Below are 27148 nucleotides of genomic sequence, written 5' to 3' on the forward strand. Positions count from 1 at the left end.
TTTTCATTGTTTCAGGATTGCATTTGAAAGCCTTTATGATTTTCACACACAACAAATCTAAGATTTCCTCTCCATTAACGAATTCAACCTCTACATTGCATGTCCTGTCTTCCAGTTATGCTGTGACAAAAACAGCTCATTTTTCATCTGAAAATCTATCTAATGTGAAGGAACAGAACTCAAAGGAAAAATAACAGAGTCTAATAAATGTTCATGAAGTCCTTCCCCCTGCAAGCTGCTTATATTGCAGAATGTCACATTCATTCCTGAGTGGTGAATACTTGGCAGATGGCATTAAGAAACTTACAATGTTTATTTTTAAGCAATATGCTAAGTATTATCCTGCAAACTTGGTGTGTCTAAGATATGACATCCCTCTTGTAAGGACAACTGTAGAGAACTGGAAAAACACAAGTTACACCAGCAGAATGTTCTGAATTGGTTCTATTGCTCTAAAGTATCCAGTTTAAATACAATATAGAATTTTTAGATGCCGTTGAGTGAGAGTTCCCCTCTTAGCCTTCCACACCCTGTCCAACTTCACTCCTTCCTGTTCCGTGGTCCAGTCAAGTGCTTCTCATTGAAAAGCATTTGATTTGACAATTCTACCTGGCTCAGAGCATGCGTGCACACTATGAGCTGGGGAGGGAGGGAATTTAAAAAGCAGTTGTTCATTAAGAAGGCTTGGGAGGCTGGGAGGGCTGTGTAAGGCAGGTAGGGGAATGTAGGCTTTGGCTTGCTGGTGCACTCCCACAATGTGCACTGACAACAAGCATTATTTTTGCACAGTTTTAACAGGAGTGCAACTAGCACATAACACAGTTTACTCTGTTTTGGCGGCATTTCAAGCAACAAATTCCTACCACCATAACCACTTCTAATAGCAGACATGGTCCTTGTGGCTTATGTAACCCTTAATACTGCATCATGTTTTCTGTCATCTTATTTATACCTTTGCTAATGTGAATTATCCTATAATACCTGTTGGATTGGGATCATACCTTAAGCGAGTACTTACTTATAGCTTACTAAAGAAATACAAATAGATTACCGTATTTTAAAATTCTTTATTGCAAATTAGAAAAAATAGTTTTTAAATATATTTCATGCATCAGTCGATAGGGCAATTACCATCCAGGCTCTTGTTTGTTGGAAGGCAATAAGTCAGTGAAGTCTAAACCAGTTCACAATGAACACAATGCTTCGGTGATCCAAAATTTACAGGAGCTTATACCATTCACAATATCTGATTTCAGAAACACTCAGTGGAAAAGTATTATAAAGATATAAACTTTACTAGTATGTATTTTTAATTTGAACAGAAAACTTACTAGCTACAAATGCGCTAATGTCCAATCGCAGTGCGCTCCACTCTCCCAAACATCATCCTCTACCTTCTTTATTTTCTGCTTTCTAAATTAAGTGCGTCTATCTTAATTTATTATCATTATTAATGTACTACTATCAGTATGATTTTGCATCCATTTGCATCATATATCTTGGGTTTCGGACATACTATAATTTTACATTAGTTCAGGTCATACTTCAGACAATATAACAATTAAAATATAATTATAATTTATTTTGCTAACCCTATACTGTCCTCTGATATATTAGGAATGTAGTGTCATGTATTTTTAATGTTAAAATATGCCCATCAAGACTTATCATTAGTAAATAGTTGATTACTAATGCTTGCCAAGCACAATGACACTAGACGTCTATGGATGTTGTCTGTGTCAGTATAAACCTCTATTTACCAAGAGACTTTCCTTGAACACATAGTCATTCATTTGAGGAAACATCTGAAATATACAGATAATATTTTACTACCTATATATAAGAAAGTAGGACTTCTTAAAAGGATAAATATATAGCAATTAATCAATATTTTGACAAATACGAGTTAGTAATGAATAGGTGCATATTTCCTAATTATGTGTAATTTAAGTTAAACATATTTAAATAAATTAACCAAAGATCTCAGTAAAAGTGGACAATTAATGTATGTCTGTATCCACATTTAACAGTGATCAGTGTCTACTACTGCTTGGGTCTTTGGCAATAAAGCACATACTTACACTACTTTAGGACAGCTACTTACAAGGCATCTTGCCTTCAGGGTACTATTGCAAGAAATTATAAATACTGTGAATTGGTCTTTAGAACATTTTATATTTTGAAACAAGTGACAATGCAGTTAAATTATTTATAGTTCTTCTACCATTTAAGAAATTTCCTAAAACCAATTAAGGAAAGTCACAAGAGCAAATATAACCCTGTCCTATTAAGCCTTCTGTATAGCTGACTCAAGATAATGATTTCCCTTTTTTTCTCAAATTAAAGTTTTTTTTAAAAAAAATCAGATAATTTCTAGCTTTTTGTATACACTACATTTATTTTGTAGACTCTGTTAATGATAAAACTCCTTCCTCATTTACTATTGGACATTGCATTGTCTATGAATGATGAAAACGTATTTGCACTTATCAATATTGAGATGAAATGTAATAAGTTTACATTTTTTATATCTACACGAATACAAAATTAAGAATAGTTAATCATGCAGAGTAACAATAATTCTCAAATTAATTTTTGTTTTAATAGTAAGTTATAATTTTCTTTGGTTGTAGTTATAGGAATGCAGACGTTCAAAGAAAAAAGGATGAGACAAAGCTATACTGTAATTGGATGGTTGAACATTCATAGCTAGCAATGTTGTACGTTCAAATGAACTTCCCACGTCTCTATATTTCTTTGCTTCTAAGAGTTTTCTGGAACCTTGATTATTTATAAAAAAAAAAATGTATCTCAATGTTTTAAGAAGACATTCTACACTTTCTTTACCAACATTAGCTGGGTTAATTACTAAAAAAATAATTCAAAGTTAATTTCAAATTTAAGGACGAAAACAGCCGAACTGGAAAATTTCAGCTTCTTTGTCCTTAAATTTGAAATTAGTTTTGCATTTCCCACAATTCTCACTTTAGTGGATAACCCTGAACAAATATCATAAATTTTTTAATATTAACCAATTTATTTTTATATTACAATGGGATTTTATAATTTGTATCATCTTAACAAAAATTTGTATCACTAATCATCAAGGATTAGGTTTAGACAACCCTGGGGATGAAAAACAGAAATTATGGTCTTGTATATTTTTTAGAAGTAGACTTTTCAACTTTTTTTTCCAATAATCTGCAATTTCTATAAACATAAAAAAATTTGTGCCAACAGTGTGTTTTTTTTTCCGTTTTTTTTTATAGCTGTAACATAAATAAAGATTTTGGCTATCGCATTACATACGTATATATAATTTAAATTTGGAGATATAATACATTTAAATTTGGCAAAATATATGTTACCATGCTTACAAAAGAAAGGGTTAGGTACAATAAATGTATTCTTTAACAGTACATCATAGAAATAGACAAAATATTTATGAATATATTATGCAAATAAAGTTACATTACAAAGCAGTTACGAGGCTGACACAAAAAGATAGAAGATTTTCCATCATTTGAAGGCAATTAACAATCATTTTGAGGAACGGGGTGTGTGTTTAAGGCCATTAGTTCTAGATTAATGTATTGTATTTGACATAAAGTTGCACACAACTGTGTATAATGTTGTAAAAACTGTACATGCAAAAACATTGTACTATTATATATGAAAAAGCATATATAGTTATTTGGGTAATTTTAGTAAACATAGTTTTTGTGTACAGAGTTACAAGGACGTGCATTTTTCAAACGCTGCTTGATTTCCTCCAAGCTGTAGACTCCTGCATTTCTCATTTAGTTGCTCTCCACGGCGTTATTGTGATTAGGTGCTAACAACAAACTCCGATACGTCAAGCTATTATCCCTGTGACAGACATATCTAGATACCATGCACCATATTTAACCTTACAAAAATTATATATATATATATATATCACATTACTATTTTATCACAGTAAAAAAATAAAAATCAGCCTGCAGCTGACTCAGAATGCTATTTTTTATTTATTTTTGAATGTTATTTCCTTTATCTGATGATTAATTATATAATATAATCCTAATTACATAGCAAGCCAGGGTATATAACTCCCCAAAGCGCACTCCATTCAAAGTTTTTTTTTTTTTTTTCCTATTTTGCATTTTGTTAAATGCATATACCTGTAAGGATTAAACGCAGCAATAAATGTATAATTATTATTATTTTTTTCTTTCTTTAGCGAGGTATGAACCACAATTGTCCTTTGCTTGCTTTTAAATTTGTCTAGGAAATTCCTTGAAGGGATATTGCTCTTTTTGTGGCTATATTTATTGCCAGCTAGAAGACAATGGATTCTATATCATGTATGTGTTTTTTGTTATATTTTTTTTAAGAATAGTTACAAAAGTATTGAAATTTAAAAATTAGTAACATGTAAACATTGACATAAAGGAATTGCATTCCCATTAAAATAGATATGCCAGGGAGAGCAATACAGTTTGGATTAAAAGTGTGATTTGTGCTTTCCCCAACAACCCAATATAAATGAATGATCACAAAAATAAGACTCAGATAGGAATATGTTTTTCCTGCCAAGTATTCAAAATCTTTCTATTTTCTCATATACCATATTTACAGTTTTGGTCTGTAAACAGAATCTTTTAGATCCAAAAAAAGCATTCAATATTTCATTCAGAAGAGCAGTCCTGTTAATTCTCTCTTAGTGCACCTTGACTTGGAAGCTGACTTCGCAGCTTATAAGATTTTAAAAGAGTTTGGAAGTAGTGTACTTTATGAAAGGTCAGATCTGAGTTTGTAAAAGGTGTCCTGTAGGTGTATAAGGAGGTGGTGCAGGAAATGGCTTGAATCCTCTGGACCTCATGTACAAGAGAAATTGGTCTGGAATCTCTGCTAGTACATCCTTGGCAAGTCGTGCCATGCTTAGTATGTGGTTTCCACTTCGGTCAATGTAATCCCGGAAAGGAACAAACTGAAATGAGAAATTAGATAAATTAAATTTTAACATTTTACAGAATTTCTAATCTTCATTAGTATCTGCATTATAAGTACTTAAAGGGTTACTCTAACCGGCATGACCACTTCAGTGATTTGAAGTGGACTTGGTGGTAGGAGTCTGAATGTGCAATGATTTCAGCATGAAACACATTCAGATGTATTTTTAATTGTGTGCCAGGAGCTTGTTGCATCCTGAACACACTTGACCTAAGCACTCTTTTGGGCTGCCCAATGTCACTTCTGGGCATATGTTAAGTCTGCCATCAGCGCATCCAGCCTGCTGCCAACAGACATATAAATATCCTCTCTTTCCTTTAACGTCTCCTTGAATAGTTACATATAGTAATATTTGTTGATAAAGACTCAAGTTCCGATTTTCACACATCAATATTACTGTTCATAATCCAAAAGAAGGTGAAAAAAACTAATTGAACAGATTTCCAATTTTAGCACAAATTGGGGGGCAAAATTCCTTATTGACTTGCAGTCATGTATAGAGACACATTGGTGCAGACTGGTGAAAAGATTTGCTTCACTATATTCTGAACTTAAATTCGATACCTAGAAAGTATTTAAAAAAAAAAAATCAAATATACAGGCACTCTTTTATCCGTATTGGTGCAAAGTATCCAGGTAGCCCATAAACCTCCTAATAATCAAAAACCAATAAATGATACTGCACTCAAAAAAAATGATAGAATATGAAGTTATATTTAATGAATAATCGATTTCATAGATATTTCATAGGTATTTAGAAGGTTCCATTGTCTAAATCTGATCTATTCATATATCTATGTCATATTGAATTGATTAGGACCTGTAATTGCTATTAATAATGCTTGATACAAATAGAAATATATTAACTCCTTCACATTGGTTGATATACAAAGACTGTCACAAGTCAAAACCATTGACCTAAAGGAGTTAATGCATTCCTTTTCAGTAACCGCATCTAATTATCTATTTTATTTATTAATATTATTTGATAGCTCAACTCATATCCTAATGCAGTACAAAGTAGTTAAGGAAGCTACCACTATAGGCACTTCTACAGTGTTAAGAGTACACTAAAGCATTAGGTATACAACCTGTATTCATAATGCTTTAGTGTCCCTGCCCTTAGTTAGAAGGTCTTCCCCTCTTTTTCCAATACATTTCTCTCTTGGTGATGCCTACCTCTCATCCTCCTGCCATGTTTCTAAATCAATCCAATGATCCTTATAGATCATAACGAGCCATGAGAACCTCTCATACATAAGAGACATGGAACAGAAGGCAGACACACTATTTAGGCAATCTATTGATCTATTGGAGAGGATTCAAGCACGTGAAAAACAGGCCCCTGCTTATAAACCTATAGACCAGTTGTAAGTCAACCACAAGATAAAATGATGCTCATATCCCAACACCAATGAAATAATGTAGCAGGTCATCCATTTGTGGATAAGACAGAGTTAAATATGGGCAATTTTGATGGCCATCTTGACTTCAACGTATGTGCAAGAGTGTCATGTATGTATGTGGCCAGTCTAAAAGTTGCCTATGGCCTTCGCCAACCACTGCCAGTGCCTAAAAAACAGTGATTGCATTTATCATTAATTGATACCCTTCCTTACAGCTTGATAAGGATATATAGAGTGGGGCAAAACTTTGGTTATTTGTGTGTTTACAATAAAAGGATCACTACTTCACTGAGATAAGTAGCATTTGATCTTTCTACCTTACATGCTGCAATTTCCCTCAGGATTCCCTCTCCATAAGTAAATGACCCTATTCACAGACTTAATTATGGTCCTTATTTCCTCCATCTTGGGGTCTAATAGTAAGGTTCTAAGGACAGGGCTTCTTCTATCTGCAAAAGGCAATGTTAGAGCATTGTTTGCTAGAGTTTTACTGACATAGAAGTACATAGAATTCATGTGAGCAGAATTATCCTAGATTGTTAATAACAGTTTTGCTTATTTAGTAGAACAACAGAAAATAGCACTCTAAATCAAGCAATGTATAATTAAATAGCCATGCAAGTAGCAAGTAATTAAATATTCAGTTGAGCAGTTCGAGCAAACTGTTGTTATGACACCCACCTTGTTAAATGAAAATACATAGTGAATAATTCAGTAAACATATTTTTAAAAAATAATTTAAAAAATCTAGGCTACAATAACCAAGTAATGGCTAGAGCAGAGTTTTGATTTTCTTCCAATTCAGGAGTTTGTGACTAAAATAATGTTTCAATTCACTACATTTTGGCATTTGGTGGCTAAAATAGGCTTATACATTGGAGTTATTTATAAAGAGAAATTATTGGGTAAGGTTCTAAGAGTAGAGCAGCCAATGGGGTAGATAGCAATTGTTTCCATTACGGTTACTTCACTTTTAAAACTTGGTCTAGCATTTAATCTTAACATTTACAGTGAGGGGGAAAAACATATATTTGACCCCCTGCTGATTTTGAACGTTTGTCCACTGACAAAGAAATGATCAGTCTATAATTTTAATGGTAGGTGTATTTTAACAGTGAGGGACAGAATAACCATAAAATCCAGAAAAAGCATGCCAAAAAAAGTTCTAAACTGATTTGCATGTCAATGAGTGAAATACGTATTTGATCCCCTATCAATCAGCAAGATTTCTGTCTCCCAGGTGTCTTTTATATAGGTTACGAGCTGAGATTAGGAGCACTCTCCTAAAGGGAGTGCTCCTAATTTCAGCTCATTACCTGTATAAAAGACACCTGTCCACAGAAGCAATCATTCAATAAAATTCCAAATTCTCAACCATGGTCAAGGCCAAAGCTGTCCAAGGATGTCAGGGACAAGATTGTAGACCTACACAAGACTGGAATGGGCTACAAGACCATCGCCAAGCAGCTTGGTGAGAAAGTGACAACAGTTGGTGCGATTATTCGCAAAAATGGAAGGAACACAAAATAACAGTCTCCCTCGGTCTGATGCTCCATGCAAGATCTCACCTCATGGAGTTTCATGTGAGGAATCAGCCCAGAACTACACAGGAGGATCTTGTTAATGATCTCAAGGCAGCTGGGACCATAGACACCAAGAAAACAATTGGTAACACACTACTCACACTACTCCCCCTCCTCAAGAAAGCACATGTACAGGCCCACCTTGCAGTGATGATATATAACATTGTATATGGCAGACAATCAATGTTATAGCTATGTGTTTGATTTTTACTCAAATTTACTTATACTCCTGTCAAATAGATCCCCAAGAAAATGAAAAGACCCCCCCCCCCCACTACAATGAGGAGCGGCATGGTGGGGCACCTATACAAATAATTAACTACACCCTATATATGACAGGATGTTTGAACGATGAATGAAGCAACTAGAGATCATGGAGGAGGAGTGAATACTGTGGAAGAAATTCTTTGACCACAGTAAATGGAGCGGAGTTAAGCTCCTCCTTGAGTCAAAGATGGTCAAGCATAGAAAAATACATAAGATAAAGTACTTTTTAAAAGAAAACTAGATCAGTTCGGAAAAAATGAAGAACAGATGAAGAGAAGAGGAAGTGATTGGGGAAAGATAAGTTAGGCATGACAGTGCCGCTTAAATAGGTTAAGGTGCTGAGAAGAAAGTCCTGGTCTGTGAAATTGTGGTCATAAAATCATTCTCTTTGGGGCCAACAAAGTGAATACATTACAGTGAGAAGCTAGGTCCTGTTACAGATAGAATACAAAGGACTGACTCTTAAACACGATGACTGACTGCAAAAGATAAAGCACAACATTTGGGCAAAGCAAGATATTCATTTTACCTACAACAAATATTAGCAGATGATGCTCCAAAATATAACCACCAGAGCAACAGTGCATAGCTTTATAAAAGAAAAAGAAAAAAGTCAGATCCACTTTAAATTAAGTTGTATTAGGAGTAATGTTAGACAGTGGAACGCAAGGCCTTGAAAGATCTCAAACAACAGACGGAGTTAGTTATTAAACCAGCTGACAAAGGGGGTAACATACCGCCCTGAGTACGTCGAGATGTGTATGTCACACCTTGATGACCCATTATATTACAGGGTCCTTCCCTCAGACCCCACCAAGATCTTTATCAACGAATTGGACAAACTTCTCAATGATGCCCTGAATGAACAAATCATCAATAAAGATGAATTTCATTTCCTTTTACCACACAAAAACCCGACCATGGCAACTTTGCCTGCCAAAGATACATAAGGGTACCCGCCCCCCTCCTGGCAGACCCATTGTATCTGGTAACAATTGTTTAACAGAATCTCTGAGTAAGTTCATTGAGAAAATTCTTCACCCCCTGGTGCTAACACTGCCCTCTTACTTACAGGACACTAAATCAACCCTGTTGAAACTTCAAGATATGACAGTTCCGCCCTATACTCAGCTGGCGAGCTTGGATGTGGTGGCATTATACACAAACATCCCCCATGTCAAGGGCCTAAGAGCCTGCAGGTTCTTTCTGGAGAATACGGCATACAGTGACCTTCAGACTAACTTCATACTAAACATCCTTGAGTTTGTTTTAACTCATAACTACTTTATCTTTAATGGCCAGTACTTTTTACAGGTCTCTGGGACAGCCATGGGGATGGCCTGTGCACCCACCTATGCCCACTTATTTTTGGGGTGGTGGGAACAATGTGTCGTCATGACATCACAGTTCTGCCACTTTCATGAATACATCTTAAGTTGGCATAGATACATAGACGATATGTTACTAATGTGGTCAGGGTCCGTCTCCCTCTTCCAGGATTTCGTAAAGTCTCTCAATGACAATGACATCAATTTAAAACTAACGTATGTCATTGATGAACCTGAACTAGTCTTTTTAGACCTCAAAATCCTGTTACAACTGGACGGTACTATCCAAACAGAATTGTTTAGGAAGGCCACCTCCACGAATAGTTTGCTACACTGGGAGAGCCACCACCCATTCAAACTAAAAGCTTCCATCCTTTTTGGCCAGTATTTGCAGGCAAGACGGAACTGCTCGATAGATCAAACATTCTACAAGGAATGCCACAAAAAAGATTACGCTTCAAGGAACTTGGTTATCCGAATCGAGTATTGAAAAGGGCTTTTCATCGGGTGTGCTCGATGGACAGAAAATCCACCCTTCTGTCCACCAGGCCGAGACAAGAACAGAAGACCCCACGCTGTATTGCCACTTTTGATCAGGGGTGGTCACCTATGTCCAAGATCCTCAAAACTAATTGGCCAATACTCCTGCATAACCCTGTACTTTCTAAAATACTACCAGAGTATCCTCTATTAACAGCCCGGAGGCCCAGTAACCTCCAAGACCAACTTGTCCAGAGTCTTTACCGTTTTGGGAAGTATTTTCCCCTGACGAGCCTGGTAAACAGGCGAAATGCGCGTCGGGATAGACACTTGGGATATATTTACCCAATCTCGGTTGTATAACACCGATCTCGGGCTAGATACTTATCTGACCTATTTGGGTTATCTATAGATTCTAAATGGGTATTTGAAAATTTCCTGGGTTATCCCCATACTATCATAATAAGGCTGTAGACATAACTGCTAACCATTATACTGTTTGTAGTGACTGCTAACCATTATACTGTTTGTAGTGTTCTCTCCTGACATCCCTTTACTATACCTGGTACCCATGAAGGCACCATTCATTTTCATTGTTATCCTGCTTTTTGTGATATATATACGTATGGGTAACATGGACCTTTGTGATTAGGTGTATATGACGGAAGGGATTCAGGGCACAGCTTGACGCCTGCTTTTACCTCAAGAATAATCAGTAGGGCGAGCAATCATTATATATACTACTATCTCTACTAGCTTATGTTCCTTGGGGGAACCCGGTTCCAGTTTGATGCCTTCTGTGGCATATTACCACATTCTCACTCAGCATTTCGGTATCTCCGCTGCCAACCACTATTCTCCTACCCTATGATGTGTCACCATACATAGTAGCAGACTCATCTGGTTACATTTATGGCACCTGGATTTACTGTAGATTTCGCTGTTACGGGTGAACTCACTTATTAGTATTGTTCTTTTTGACGTCAAGTATTACGTGTGTCTCTTTCTTTAGAGGTAGCAACTTATTGGGTATTGCTCCTATGAAAGACACACTTCGTACGAACAGCATTTAGCACGACCATACAACCTTCTAGGTGGACTGTGCTATTACTGAGGCACCCTTTAGACATCACTGTTGTATCAACTTATCCAGTTATACTGTACCCACATTTAGTATTACAGTAGCTCCACTATCTGGACTTACTGTAACTTTTGCTGTCTGGTACACTTGTTTATTAGTATCGCTTTTCATAGATACCTATTACAATGTGTCTCCATTCTTTGTGAGGTAGCAACTTATCGTGGACTGCTCCCACTAGAGTCACACTCTGTGATATCGGTATCCATCGCGACCTTACACCTCTCACAGGTGGACTGTATTATTACTGAAGTACCGTTGAGACAGCATTGTTTTATCTATTCACCCAGTTAGGGTCCCATTTCACTTAGGTGTGAAGCACCTTACTCCCCCCTCCCCTTTATATACGGTTTGAGTTTTTCGTTTTCTATGTAATAAAATGTACTCTTTTTAACTCTTTTCCATTTACATTACGTATATATTTATACGTCATAGGACAGATTTGGCTCCTCTTTCCTCTCCATCCATCTATCTAGGGTTACCCCCTACTCTGCCCTCTAGGATTTTGGCCTTCTTTCTTTATGAACTTAATGTTAGACAGTGTTCCTATAAAGTAGATGATACCTAATGGTATCACATACTAATAAATGCATTATTAAAACTAGCATTTGCTTGTGCTTTTGAATGTTTTTTTAATTAGTAATAATATTTTATAAATATGTTTTAATGTGAATCTTTTGGCTTGTTTAGTTCTTTCAACCAAGCAAAATGCAACTATTACATTCAAATATGATGATTGTGTTTGGTTCTGTTCTGTTGCAGTCTTTCTCCTAGTTGTTAGAGTTGTATGCCACCATAGCATGCATATGTTCAGGGGTCAGGTGCAACAGCCATTATGAATGTCCTGGAATGTCTATGGCCCAACTCTCTCCCATCCTGCTTTCATAGCTCCCGATGTGCTAAGGTGCTCATTAGTAGAACCTTGTCACAGAAAATTATTTCAGCAGAACCATGAGCCACTTCAGTGTGTGGAAGCTAGGTTTGATTTAAGCCATAAATGTTATTATTACTTGATGCTTCTATTGGATGAAAAGTCCATCTGCAACATGTGTTATTACAATTGATTTTTCAAACATGGAATGGGGGACATTGAAAGTGGTTATCAGTACAGGTGCAATTCACTTTCAGTGTTGATACCCTTTGATCTAGGAGTTCATTAGCATTGCAATTCAAGAGGTGTGATAAGAAAAACACATACAAATCCTCCCAAACATGCGTAATGTAGTCATTATGAATCATTATGTCATTATGAACTGCATAATGTTTAACAATACAAATGTAGAATATAATGTATATATGGTGTGGATCTGTAAACTTTTTTTTCATTAGACTGGATGTTCTTTGACTAACCTTGGTTTAGAACATTGCCAGGAGGAGACCATGCCTCCTTGATGATGCTGCGGGAGGTGGAGAAGTGAGTGTCTCGATGATGGAAAAAGGTGAGCAAAAACATAATTTTATTAATTTAACTGGAAAAGGGATTGACCTGGATATAACCAGGAACAGGGCCACTATAGCTTTAGGAATAAAGGTTTGTAATCCTAATGCTATAATGTTCTTTTAATAAGATAAGAGCATGTGTTAAAGCCTCTGTAAAACACAGATAACCATTTTAAGCAATACTGCATGTGTATCAACTTGTTGGAAACAAATGTTGCAATGCTACTCCTTAGGATTTAATGGCTAACAAATAAACAGGGCAGTCTGAACCATACAACAATGAAGTCCTCATGATTTAACTACACTCTTGTGTGAAAATATGTGTAGTGTCGGGATGCCAAAAGAACAGAAACCTGGTAAAAGTACGAAGGTAAATCCTATTACTAGAGGATCTCTGGACACACGGCCTGAATTATCACAACTTGAGTACTAAAATGAATGTCTAACAAAAATGTCCTAATCTCTAATAGTGATCAGTCAACAGGCACAGAAGTCTAAATGCGTAAAGAAACAACATATACAGTCAGGTCCATAAATAGTGGGACATCGACACAATTCTAATCTTTTTGGCTCTATACACCACCACAATGGATTTGAAATGAAATGAACAAGATGTGATTTAACTGCAGACTTTCAGCTTTAATTTGAGGGTATTTACATCCAAATCAGGTGAACGGTGTAGGAATTACAACAGTTTGTATTTGTGCCTCTCACTTTTCAAGGGACCAAAAGTAATGGGACAATTGGCTGCTCAGCTGTTCCATGGCCAGGTGTGTGTTATTCCCTCATTATCCCATTTACAAGGAGCAGATAAAAGGTACAGAGTTCATTTCAAGTGTGCTATTTGCATTTGGAATCTGTTGCTGTAAACTATCAACATGAGATCCAAAGAGCTGTCACTATCATTGAAGCAAGCCATCATTAGGCTGAAAAAACAAAACAAACCCATCAGAGAGATAGCAAAAACATTAGGTGTGGCCAAATCAACTGTTTGGAATATCCTTAAAAAGAAAGAATGCACCTGTGAGCTCAGCAACACCAAAAGACCCGGAAGACCACAGAAAACAACTGTGGTGGATGACCAAAGAATTCTTTCCCTGGTGAAGAAAACACCCTTCACAACAGTTGGCCAGATCAAGAACACTCTCCAGGAGGTAGGTGTATGTGTGTCAAAGACAACAATCAAGAGAAGACTTCACCAGAGTTAATACAGAGGGTTCACCACAAAATGCAAACCATTGGTGAGCCTCAAAAACAGGAAGGCCAGATTAGAGTTTGCCAAACAACATCTAAAAAAACCTTCACAGTTATGGAACAACATCCTATGGACAGATGAGACCAAGATCAACTTGTACCAGAGTGATGGGAAGAGAAGAGTATGGAGAAGGAAAGGAACTGGTCATGATCCAAAGCATACCACCCCATCAGTGAAGCATGGTGGTGGTAGTGTCATGGCGTGGGCATGTATGGCTGCCAATGGAACTGGTTCTCTTGTATTTATTGATGATGTGATTGCTGACAAAAGCAGCAGGATGAATTCGGAAGTGTTTCGGGCAATATTATCTGCTCATATTCAGCCAAATGCTTCAGAACTCATTGGACGGCGCTTCACAGTGCAGATGGACAATGACCCGAAGCATACTGCAAAAGCAACCAAAGAGTTTTTTAAGGGAAAGAAGTGGAATGTTATGCAATGGCCAAGTCAATCACCTGACCTGAATCTGATGGAGCATACATTTCACTTGATGAAGATAAAACTGAAGGGAAAATGCCCCAAGAACAAGCAGGAACTGAAGACAGTTGCAGTAGAGGCCTGGCAGAGCATCACCAGGGATGAAACCAAGCATATGGTGATGTCTATGCGTTCCAGACTGCAGGCTGTAATTGACTGCAAAGGATTTGCAACCATGTATTAAAAAGTGAAAGTTTGATTTATGACTGTTAATCTGTCCCATTACTTTTGGTCCCTTAAAAAGTGGGAGGCACATATACAAACTGTTGTAATTCCTACACCGTTCACCTGATTTGGTTTTAAATACCCTCAAATTAAAGCTGAAAGTCTGCAGTTAAAGCACATCTTGTTTGTTTCATTTCAAACACATTGTGTTGGTGTATATAGCCAAAAACATTAGAATTGTGCCAATGTCCCAATATTTATGTATGTATGTTCATCCTCTTTTTTAATTTGAATCCAGTTTTCCTATAAATCCTATAGACAAAGCTACCATTAGAAATCATGAGTTGGGGGGCGGAGCCTGGCCAGCAAGCTAGTCAGATGTGCCTTGCATGAGCTCCTGGTCTAGCGTGACAAACTTGACAATTTCTCTGGCCCAAGTGCACGGAAAAGGCACCCACGGAGCCCCACAAGAAAAGAAATCGTACCCGCAACTTCTGATACCAGAATTAACGATCCAAGCGCCCGGGAACCGAGGCAACAAGGTGCGGCCTACCAGAGAGCGTGGGGAGAAAGACGGCTGCTTTCCTCCTGCAATCACGCAACCTACCTGAGCAGAAGTCTCCTACCCCCCCTTCTCCCCCATGGACCGGTGGGGGTCATCCCAGTCCTTGTCGTCCTGAACTGCTGCAGCCTAAACCTTCCCAGAGGGCCCTGTACTACTCCTGAGCTAAACGGGAGCGGAGGGAACCAAGATGGCGGACGCACGAGGCCTCCACACACGCGGCCTACCCCGACTACAACAGGGCGCAGACGACCCCAGCACCACAGCACCAGACACTCTCGCTATAATCTTCGAACGCTTCTGGGTGAAGCTGTTAAACCGCGAACGACAAGTTAAAGCCCAGCAGTAGACACATACAGGAGTACAAGATGGCGGCGCATGGAGGAATGGGAAACCTCTTACGGGCCACCGACAACACACGTTGCCCACCTGGGCTGAGAGCAAAGATGGTTTCGACCAGAAGGTACCGGCCACACACGCGGAGGGCTGGAAGACACCAGAGGGGCTCCACACTGCCAGCCAACGCCGCCCACCGCACAATCCCTAACGGGAAGACCCTGGACCCCACAGGACTCAAGGTTTGTGGTACAAAAGTATTGGTTCTCGCAATACCCCGGGGCTGGAGAGGCGCCCCGCCACCACACCGCCACACCACTCCCCAACACGAACTGAGTCCTAAAAAGAGCAATCCGCGCAGAGGAATCGGATAATGGCTAGGATTACCGGCAAGAGGGGCTAGCTTGTTTACCCGCAGCACATGACAGCCCTATCCACGCAGGACTCTCTTACCAAAACCTCCCGCAGACAGCAGCAGTGCGGACTGCATAACCTTGCAACCTCTCCGATGATCTACCTTGATACGTATACTACCAGGCATTTGAACTACCCAATATACCACACATGCTTAGCTTAGGCCTTTTTCGTTTGCGCTTATTTAGCCTAAACTTCATTACCTTGTGCAGTCCCAAAACAAGTCATAAAAGTGTTAACGCAGAAAGCAGTTAGATCAAAAAGCCAGTAGCACTTGTATATAGGTAGACAGAGTACCTACCTACACACCACATAGCCAAGGATGTCGCATAGCCTTACAGCTCCCATACATCTTACTAGCTATTACAAACACAAATGTGCATGCCATGTTCCCACGTTCTTTTGTTACTCCTCTGTCCACTCCTTCTTGACAGATAGGCTAAGCTAGCTAACTTACATTGAGAGAGGAATTAACGTATGACAATCTGCTTTTGTATTCATTAAATGATCTAATGTAACAGTTATACCTAACCTGCTTTAATATGTATACTTATTTACCATAGTTTACTCAAGTATTACTAGCCTATCTGCTTAAACATAAAAAAATGTGCACGTATTCTCGACTACCCCGTTGTTACATGTGTCTCAACATTGCATGAGGATTGCCGTTGGGGTACCTCACGCACATATGTTAACTCAATATGCACTGCAAAAATAAAGATAAAAAAAATAAAAAAATAAAAAGAAATCATGAGTTTACTCAGCTCATGGCCCAAGCTTACGTTCCTAAACCCAAACTCTATGCCAAGTTTACTCCCTTAATGTCTTGTCCACACCATGCTTAGCCTTTCATCCATTGGTTTTTAACTTTTTATTATGTCAGGGACCCAACTTACATATTTAGCATTAGGTTAAAGGGATACTATAGTCACCAGAAAAACTACAGCGTATTGTAATTGTTCTGGTGAGTATAATCACTCACTTCAGGTTTTTTTGCTGTAAACACGGTGTTTTCAGAGAAAATGCTGTGTTTACATAACAGCCTAGTGATAACTTCACTGGCCACTCCTCAGATGGCTACTAGAGGTGCTTCCTGGGGCAGTGCTGCACACTGAACAGCACTGCCCTTCAGTTTCTCCTGAACTTTCCTCAGAGAACTTTCCTCATAGAGATGCATTGATTCAATACATCTCTATGAGCAGATGCTGATTAGCCAGGGCTGTGTTTGACTTGTGCTGGCTCTGCCCCTGATCTGTCTCCTTGACAGTCTCAGCCAATCCTATAGGAAAGGATTGTAATTGGCTCACAGACCTTCTGATGATGTCAGACAATCAGTAAGGTCAGGGGCATAGGCAGCAGCTGCAGACTTGAATACAAGTAAAGATGTTACTATATTTAGGGAGGGGCTAGATGGTGGTTTTAACACTACAGGGTCAGAAACACATGTTTTTGTTCCCAACCATTAAGTGTTAATTTAATATTGCTATTACAGTTTCATTGTATAATTAGCACTCATTTTTCAACTCAAATACAAGAAACTGTAAAATGCATTTTGTAAAATGCCTTAATCCCTCCAACAATTAGCAGAGGTGCCCTGGTAAAATCTTTGCTTCTACAGAAGTCATGTTTTGTTAACAGTTTCCTGGAGCCTGTTGATAATTATGCGTTTGTTCATTCTAGAGATGGTTGACTACAAATAAATGGGGCCTCTACATTTCTCTTTCACGCTTGTGTCGCTCCCCAGAAACCACTGCTGTGTCTTTGCAATTTTCCTGTCTCCTGCATCTCTCTTCCATTCTCACCACTTCTGGAACTCTTGCCAATAAAACTCACTTGTGTTTCTCTCCACTCCCTGTGCAGTGTCACATTTTCTCTTTCTCCCAGTCATTCTGTTTCTTTCTTAATTTCCTCACCTCCATGTTTCTCCCCATTATCACAAATACTACACTTGCTATGACACTGGTAGTGATAGTTGTAGTGGTTGTTGTGGAGAATGAATACAGGCCTAGCTGTGTTCCTTTCTTTGCAAGGGCATATTTATGTTCCTCCTCTATTGATGTTACTCTTTTCATTCAAAACACATGTGCTAGATCATTAGTGTTAAAGTCTGACACAGAAGAGAGCACAAGTATAAATGTCACTCAGATATCACATCGCTCCCATAGTTAGGCTTATACCCAAAAACTAGTGGAGCTTCTTCCTGGTAAAGGGAGGGTCGGTCTATAGCAGTAGGCAGTCTCAGCTGTGCAGCAACAGAATATTGTATTTAAATCATTTTCTTATTTACAGTTTTATTTTATTTTGTTTAATTTATATAATGCTTTACAAATATGGGATATTTTTTTACACTAGTTTCCCGTTAAACATGAATAAATATGAATAGGCTCGTAACTTTTTAGTTAAGGGAAACAGCCTTATATAAACAAGATTGTATACTCTTCTGTAGATATTTAAAGTGAATATCTTTGCAAGTTACAACTAAATAAATGTTTAGTTCACTGTACCTGTACAATGTCCCGTTCTGCATAACGTCCTCTTGATGACACTCGCACTTCATCTCCATCCAACTCTATCATGGCTAGAAAATAAAAACCAAGATATTGATTTATGTGCAGCAAGATGCTAATTAAACCAATGTTACATTTAGTACATGCTCTTAAAATTGTTTGTCCATTTCAAAAAGGATAGAATTACAAATACTTAGATGGAAGTTATTTACACAGATTCTAGAAATGATAATATGAAACCTAAATAGGCAAAGGATTTTTTTATTTTTATTTGCTGTAGTCATAAGCTCTTGTTAAAGCTAAATTCATCTAATTTAATGGGAAGTATAAATTAATTCAAAGTCAGTTCAATGCTAGAAGTGCATTAAGAAAAATACATTTAATCCTATAGAATCCTAAGTTTCAGAAAATCTTTATATATCAGTTAAATTAACAATTATGCTATGCAATTATACAAATACTACACACTGTGATAAAGAGGCCAACATAACAAAATGGGATTTAAATGGAGACTCTGTGCTACATCACAACTGCTCGGTGTAGTGGCTATGTTGCCTGGAGTCTCTGGGCACCATAAACTGGTTTTAGGTCATCCCACCTCTAAACAGTTAGCTTTAGCCCAATGCTCTCAGACAATTACGCTGGAGTGTAGAAGCATTTTGTTTTCTTAACTGAATTTATCTTCAGGGTCTGAGAAGCCATGAGTTGAGCAGAAACAAAGAAGATTCGGGATATGGCTTTATAAATCTACAGAGAAAACATAAAACAAAACATAGTGTGTTTTGTTTTTTGTTTTATGTTTTCTCTGTAGATTTATATAGCCATATCCCGAATCTTCTTTGTTTCTGGTCAACACTATATATGATATAGGTTGCTTGTTTGGGTAGCGACCTAGGGAGGCTGTCATACATCTTTATAAGCTAAGTACCATTGCTTTTTATATTATTAATTTTCTGTATATTGTTTGAGATATACTCTGAGAAGCCATGCACTGCTGGAAGCTTGACAACTGTGGGACTGTAAGTTAGCACTTCAACATTTGGCTAATGTTTTTTTTCCGCTGGCATATCTGAGTATCTGCATGTTGTTTTTTGTATTGCTATGCTCAGAAGAACTGTGGTGTATAAACAGCCTTAATCTATTTAAAACTTCCAGCTGGCAGGTGGGTTATGTAACTTGATTCTTGCTATGTACATTTACATGTAACTTATTGCCAGTTACAAAACTTTTATTTATATATATGTTTGGTTTAGGTTTATGTAGACTTACATATAAACAGAAACTCTTACAATTCATCTCCACACAACTCCATACAGGGGATGTTTCCAGTGACCTACATCAAACAATTACAGCACTGTATATCACAGTCTACCAACACCTGCTGAGCTCTTCAGAAAACTCCACACTTCCTTATTTTAGGAGGTTGTGGGAGAGAGGCCTTCTTCCCCTTCTCAGGGGGAGCAAGTCTTTTTACTGACCCAAAAGTCCTCTAATAGCACATTATGAATTCGGCTATTACCTCCTTACTTACTGGTATCATACTCCCCAGAGAAGCTAACTTATATGTACAAGCCATGCAGAAGGGAACTTGGACCCTCATTCATATTTGGTGGAACTGTCCTGTGGTCTGCCATTTTTGGCAGGCCATCCATGAAGTCCGTTACCGATTAAATTACTTTCTGCTTCCTTATGAAAAGGCGATCTACTCATTACATCTAAATCCTCATGCAGTAAATCATACAGGAGATTAGTCTTTTCCTACTTGATCAATGCCCATATTTATAGCTCACTTATTAGAAGCGGAGAGAATCGGCATCTGTAAAGGATTGGACTCGTAGAATGGAGGATATCTGCTGTTGCAAGTAACTCATTTTTGAGGCTGCGGAAAAACACCAACGCTACAACAATATATAGTTTAATTGGATACGCTGGCTCTGTGATTTCCAGAGGAGTGGACAATGTGGGACATTGACTTTCGCTTCCTTTTACTTTCCCTACATAGTCTTCTTGTAGGGTCTGGGTTCTGCCTTTAATTGGACTCCTCCGGTCTCCTCCTCAGTCTGACCTTCTTCTATGCCCTATGTTTTATATGCTTCACTTCTCTCCCTGCCACCTACTGTTTCCTCAAAATCCCTTATCTGTTCTTGTGTTGCTCTCTTTCTCTCCTTCACATTTTGAAATGCAGTGTGGCTGTCTACAGCTGCTCACTCAGACTACATTTACCTTGGCATATGCTACATAGCAGAATGGCAATTTGTTCTATATGAAGGTCTTTATTCTTGGACCACAGTTTCTGTCAAGTATGTTTTATTTTATGTTAGTGTAGCCTTGTTGTCACAAAAAAAATCTTATAAATATATATGTAAAATATCCTTTTCTCGATTGATTGCAGAGCTGCATAGTTCTTTATGTCTTTAATTAAATTATATGGTAGTACAGAAATAAAAGCGGAGTGATAAAAAAAAAAATACCTAACTCATCACGGTTGGCCATACCATGCATTTAACATATGCCACCTGAGATGAGCTGTAGTATAAATATATGTAAAGAGATATCTGTGTGAAAATCTCCTTGTAAAAGGGAGTAATAATAAAACCCAACAAAATAAATACTGTAACGGAACAGATAATTGAAGGATGATTTCTGTAGAAATGAGAGCTATTAGTAACTTCTAGACTCAAACACATCAAAATACACAGCAATACGCACGACGAACAACATTGTATGTGTGTGGTGACCTTTAACAACCCTTCTGCAATTTTGTTTTCTTGTAGCACAAAAGGCATTATTCTCAGTGTAAAATCATCATAAAGATTTTCTCAGCTTGAGGTAAAGGATTAAAAAGGACATATCCCTTTGCCTATAATTCTTCATAGAAATTTGATCCTTTTGAGAAATAAAAACTGTGGCCAATACTGCACAGCATTTTCTGTGCACATTTCCTTTTCAGTGGACTGAACACCTCATCAATGCCATCATCACACCCCTTTAAGCACTAAAGGATTTCCATGCTTAAAGGGGCATAAGGCACTACTTTTCAGGCATCAATGTATCCTATGATTTGCATTCACAGTCGCGCATACAAAGCTATAGCACTTATCCCCTGCGTCCTTATGAGGTCAGGGGAATGAACCCAGTCAGTAAAATAAAAGCACTAAAAGTTGGTAGAAACATGGATAAATGGTGGTGTTACCAATGCTGGTGTCAGTGTTTTCTATAGTGACTGTCCCACTTTTTTTTTTTTTTTTTTTTCAATTCTTTATTTTTGCGAGTTTTTTCGTATGATACAACATATTTCAGTGAGTAACCGGTTAAAGATAGTCACATTACTAGTGTGTAAACGTCACCAAGCAGGTTCAACTCCATTTTATGTTTTGTAGGGGCTTATGCACCCAGGCTCATCTATGGGTGGTCCTGGAACGAGTGGTTTGGGGGGGTGCTGGGGTCTGGCCGCATGCGCCTTATGTCCAATCTGTGTTGCGCCTTATCCTGTGAGCTATAATAGGGCGCTTATTTATGGCGTGCGTAGGTGTTGAGCTTCTCTAGTCTGGGTCTGGGTGTTCGCTCAGTAGTGTTGGTGCAGGAGATTTGGGTCATGCGCTTTGCAGTCTGTGGTCTGCTGCTTTTGCGCAGTGGTGTCGCTTATTAACCGTGTGCTGGAGGGGGGGGGGGAGGGGGGTAAAAGCTTGGTATCTTAGTGTTAGAGCTACTTCTAAGACTTATGGAGCCGGCAACTGGACAACATAGGCATTATTCATAAACAGTATTCAACATTGATAAAAGGAACGACATTTATAGAACTGTGTAAAGAACATTTTGTGTAAAATGATGTTTAGGTAAGTTCAGTCCCCAAGTTCAAGGTGGCAGTTCCTCAGCCGCAGGTGCTTCCCCTCTGGGCACAAATGGGGTGATGTTGGCTATGTTCCAAGCCGGGTGGTCTGCCGCCGGCGTCGTTGTCGCTGTTAGGCCAAGGGCTTGCAGGAAGGTTGTCGCCTCACTAGGGTGCGATATTGTGTGGGTCTTCCCCGCTTTGTCAGTGAGTAATCGGCGGGGTCCCCATTTGTAGACTATGGATTTCTCTTGGAGAAGCTGGGTAATAGGCTTGAGAGATCTTCGCCAAGATAGAGTATGTCTGGAGAAGTCCCGGAAAAAAGCTAGTTGTGCTCCCTCGAAGGATACTGTGGGGGTGTCTCTCACTGCTCCCATAATAACACCCCTGTCAGAGTCCCGCACCATTTTGAGCAGTACATCCCTGGGTACCTCTTGGGTTGCGTTGGTCGCCTTGTTGAGCCTGAAGCAGGAGTCCACCACCAGCTGTTTAGACTGTTTGGGCATGAGGAGGGTGGCAAGTAGCCTCCTGCAGTAGTGAGGGAGCTCTGCTTCCGCTACGGTTTCCGGCACTCCCTTGATCCTCAGGTTGCGTGCCCTGGCTTTGTCCTCCAGGTTAGCAAGCTGAGCCTGATGGTCGGCGCACTGCTTCTGCAGGGCACCAAGGGCTGCATCTGTGGCCGACTGTGCCAGCTTGTGGCCAGTCATATTCTCTTCCACTGTGTCCATGCGTGTGGTAAGGTTGGAGACTGCCGCTTTAATTGGTGCCAGATCTGCCTTGAACATGGCTTGAATTTCTGCCACTAGTGCTTTGATGTCTGCCTTTGTGGCTGGGGTCGAATCGTCCAGCGCTGTAGTCGCTGCTTGCCCTGATCGCCGCCTCTGTATAGGGAAGAGGTCAGCTGTGCTGCTGTCCTCCTCTGAGGACAGCGTGTATTCAGATGCGGGCGCCATCTTGGCGGGTGCGGGCCGCACAGCTGTTCGCAAATAAGCGGCGATATCTTGCGACCCCGGTCCCGGATCTGGTCGCAACTTTTTGTTGACTGTCCCACTTTTTAGAAAACACTTTTTATACAAAACCCTTGTACACTCTGGCAAGGCTTGTCAAATAATGTTTATTATGTTGAACACAGAGTCATGGTAATACAACACTTTACTTCACTTCAGACAACAATTCTGCTTACAAGTGTAGCAACATGTTAATTCAGTATATGACCTAGAAATGAGGTAGGCAGCCCATGGCACTCCAGATGTTGTGGACTACATCTCCCCTGATGCTTTGCCAGCATTATAGATGTAAGAGCATCATGGGCAATCTAGTTCACAACATCTGGAGTGCTTAAGGTTGCCTACCTCTAACCTAGAAAGTGTGGTCTTGAGACATGTGAAAACATACCACCTCCTGCTTATAGTTTCAAACAAATGAAAACATTAATCAACTAGAAGGAATCCAGATGGATTTACAGTAAAACACTGCTGTCTAATGTCATGTACAAGGAGTTTAATTGAGCCAGGTCTCTATTTCAAATAACATTCTGTTACAAATGAATAGTACATCATGTACCTTTGTGTGCACATACTGTCATAAACGGTTTTTATACACAATCATTTTGTTTTGGGAATTGATTTATTATACTCAAATTATATGGCATTACTAAACCAGAACATTCCAAACAACAAACAGCGACCAGAGAGACTCCCAGAAAAGTCGCCTTTTATACAGGCACTTTGAGAGCACATGTGAGTAAAAACCACATTGTAATATTTGGATATAAAAAATGATTGCACTCAAATGAAACATATGGTTTATGAGACTGTCTCTCCTTAGGGAATACTTGTGCAAATATGCAATAAAAAAAACTCCTGTATCAACTGAAAGTTGAAGGAAGGAATCAAAAATGCAATTTTAAATTGTATTAACCTTGTCCGTTAAAATAACCACAGAAAATATCCGCAAAAATTAATGTGTTTCATATCTCACAATGATACTTTATCAAAACCAATTACGCACCAAGACTCCATGACTAAACAAAAAACTCCACACCCAAAATAGCGAGATATAAGCAGTTAACTCCTTAAATATCACGCTATACAGAGAGTTCTAAAAAGCACTAGGGCACAATATTGGTCTATCTGGAGATGTTTACTTATTCTGTCCAGCATTCATAGGTCTAGTTAAATAAGGATTTTTGCTCACTTTCACAAAACATGCATGTGTTATAGTCTGTCTGCTTTGATTTGTTCAGGACTGCTATACCACCCATACCTCGAACAAGGCACAGTTGTAGTATCTATCTGAGGCATTAACCCTTGGGATAGTACTAGATTCCAGAACTTTAGTAACCTTTTGCTCAATAAAGGTTATTGTAAAAGTTTAGTTCAATATCTTGTTTCTCCTCCCTTGGTAATAGCCTATATCATTGTGTTGAGAAGTCTACAAAAGAACAATTTGATAACAGAATATTAAACTTTAATGGAATTTTTGTATTTAGGGGAGATATGAGACAAAGGAGTCATACTGTGAGGGATAGAGGCAGCGGTATTTAAATTTGCTGTAGCTGAATAATGAGATACAGCGTGTAAATCTGCTATGTCATCACTAAGTATGCCATCACTAAGTATGCATTTTTTTTCTAGATCAGATTCCCTTGAAAGCGATCCTTTTTTTTTTTGGAAACTGTTCTGTTTTTACATATAAATACTTACCATCAAATTCTGCAGGTCCCACTCCTACAATGATAATGGACATTGGAAGCTTGGAAGCCTTTAACGAAAGAAACAAATGTTCAATTGGCATAAAATGCTGGTTAGTGCTGTAAATAAAAAAATAAAAAAAATAAATAGAAGATAGAAGAAAAGGTGAATGTAAATTACTATTTAATTTTACTTTAAAATTAGTAAATAATTAAGTTTTTCCCAAAACTTTGCCCAATTAATCCCTACCCCCGCCATGTACTAAAAGAATGACCAAACCAATTAATATATCTACTTGAGCAAATATAGGATGCCTGGCAAAAAATACAATATACTTTAAAAAAAAAAGTGAGGATAGTCTGCAGCACAGATTCCTGGTGACGGAGGCTAAAAAAAAATAATATTGTTTTGTTTCCAACATTGTAGAACAGATTGTCTCAGGCAAAAGATATGACACTTGAAATTATAAATTGTTCTGCATTACTGGCTTCTCTCCAGAAAGTCAGATAAATCATGATAGAGCAGTAATCACACTATTGATTTTTCTTATGGGGAAGCATTAGTAGAAAGGTTAATTTAAAATTGCCTTATATGCTACGTTTTTGCTGAGACCGTCTAAATTACATGACGCAAAATTTTTGAAATAAAATGTGAATCCATTTCTAAACCATGATGTAAATGAACCATTTTATATACTGAAAAACAATAGCAAACATTAAGGATTTTTAAATATTACAGAGCAATAATACCCACATTTGCCTTAGTTTCCCATTGTCGGATAAGCTTTTTGAGATTATCAAAATCTTTTAAAGATGTTTCAAATTATTCAAACAAAAACGTTTTCTAACAGATTGTGATCATTTGATCATAGTTAGAGCCAGCTCCACATATTTGCTATTGAAATATTCAACTGTACAACCCTTTATTTTTCCCAGCTATGTGCACAGGGCATTATGTGAATTAGAGTGTAGCAATATGTAGAATGTCTGCTAAAGGTCTCTGTTGTAATGCGCATTTGTTTTGGTTATTGTCGCTTTCCTGTTGGCTTGAACCATTTTAGCCATTTTCCTCCAACCTCTTTAATTATGACAGTATGTTTGCCCACAGAACAGACACTCACTGGATCTTTGACGTTTATACATCTTATAGTTCTTCCAATATATAATTACTAACATGGGCACTTTAGGACATAAATGACTCCCTTTGAATAGCAAGTAAGATGTTCCCTGATCTTGAAATCTTTGTCTTTATCAGACCCCTTCTCCAAGAACTGCCCGCTTGGGAAATATATTTTTCAGCTTCCGTACAATTTTGTCTAATTCTTAAAATTTGTTCCCTTAGAGAACTGGTGAGCCACGGTTTAGAAGAGTTCTACTTTTCAATGTAGCTATTTGCATCAACCGCATTAATATATATTTTTGCATTAATAGTTGGATCTTGTAACTGGATAATTAAATATCCAAAATATTGAATTCTTTATTTCTAAATGTGGATGTATGAACTATGCCCCAACCATTGTTATTTAGATAGTCCTTCTTAGAAGTCCTGCCATCACTTTGTTCTGGCCCTTCTGTCTTCCGGAATGCCTCATGCATTCTACACAATGTATTTCCGGATTCAGATAATCAGGCGGTTGCGTCATTTTCAGAAACGATGCTTCGGGTGTGTGATGGAATGCAACATTGCATTCCACTATGGTTTCCTTCCTTCTCAGTGTTGGGGAAGTTTATCAATCGTATACCTTTCGATGGATTTGGAACACACTATGCGTTTCATTATTTAAAGTCCATGTTTCATTGACAATTATGCCCTGGATTTTGTTCTCCATATTGCGAGATGTAAATTCCTGATTGGCTCTAGGCTTGAGTGTGTCTTTTTTCTATTTAAAATATTACATCAAATCAGACAGATAGATGGTTCTTCATGTTTTATCTCTAGATCCATGCATTTTTTTGTAATCTGTAATACTGAACGCTCCCCATAGAGATTCATTTATTCACTGCATCTCTATGAGGAGATGCTGATTGCCACACTGAAGTGTTTTGATAATCTCAGCCATGGAAGCTGGGTCAGCCATGGCAAGACCAGAGTAGCGAGTGAGAAGAGGTAAGTAAACTATCTTTTAACTCTACTCTGATGGAGGCTCAGGGACTGAAACTGCTACTCTAGCGTTATAGTGTTAGGAATACATGTTTGTATTCCTAACACTATAGTGTTCCTTAAAGTGTACACTCTGTGAGTAGGGTATGTATGAGCACAGTATAGCTAGAAAC

At 38.2% G+C, this 27148-nt stretch overlaps 1 protein-coding gene across 1 annotated transcript in view; it reads right to left on the bottom strand.

The window, feature by feature from the left end:
* Positions 1–4213: 4213 nt before the first annotated feature.
* The window catches only part of CPNE8 (copine 8), a 292084-nt gene continuing 269149 nt past the window's right edge, over positions 4214–27148 (bottom strand). The window contains exons 18-20 of the mRNA XM_063448068.1: positions 24888–24945; positions 18351–18424; positions 4214–4972 (exon numbers count right to left, since the gene is read on the bottom strand). Of these exons, the coding sequence (XP_063304138.1) occupies positions 4784–4972; positions 18351–18424; positions 24888–24945 (321 nt within the window). The 3' untranslated portion in view covers positions 4214–4783. The remainder of the gene's footprint in view (positions 4973–18350; positions 18425–24887; positions 24946–27148) is intronic.

This window comes from Pelobates fuscus, chromosome 3 (assembly GCF_036172605.1).
Source record: "Pelobates fuscus isolate aPelFus1 chromosome 3, aPelFus1.pri, whole genome shotgun sequence".
NCBI classification, from domain to species: Eukaryota; Metazoa; Chordata; class Amphibia; order Anura; family Pelobatidae; genus Pelobates; species Pelobates fuscus.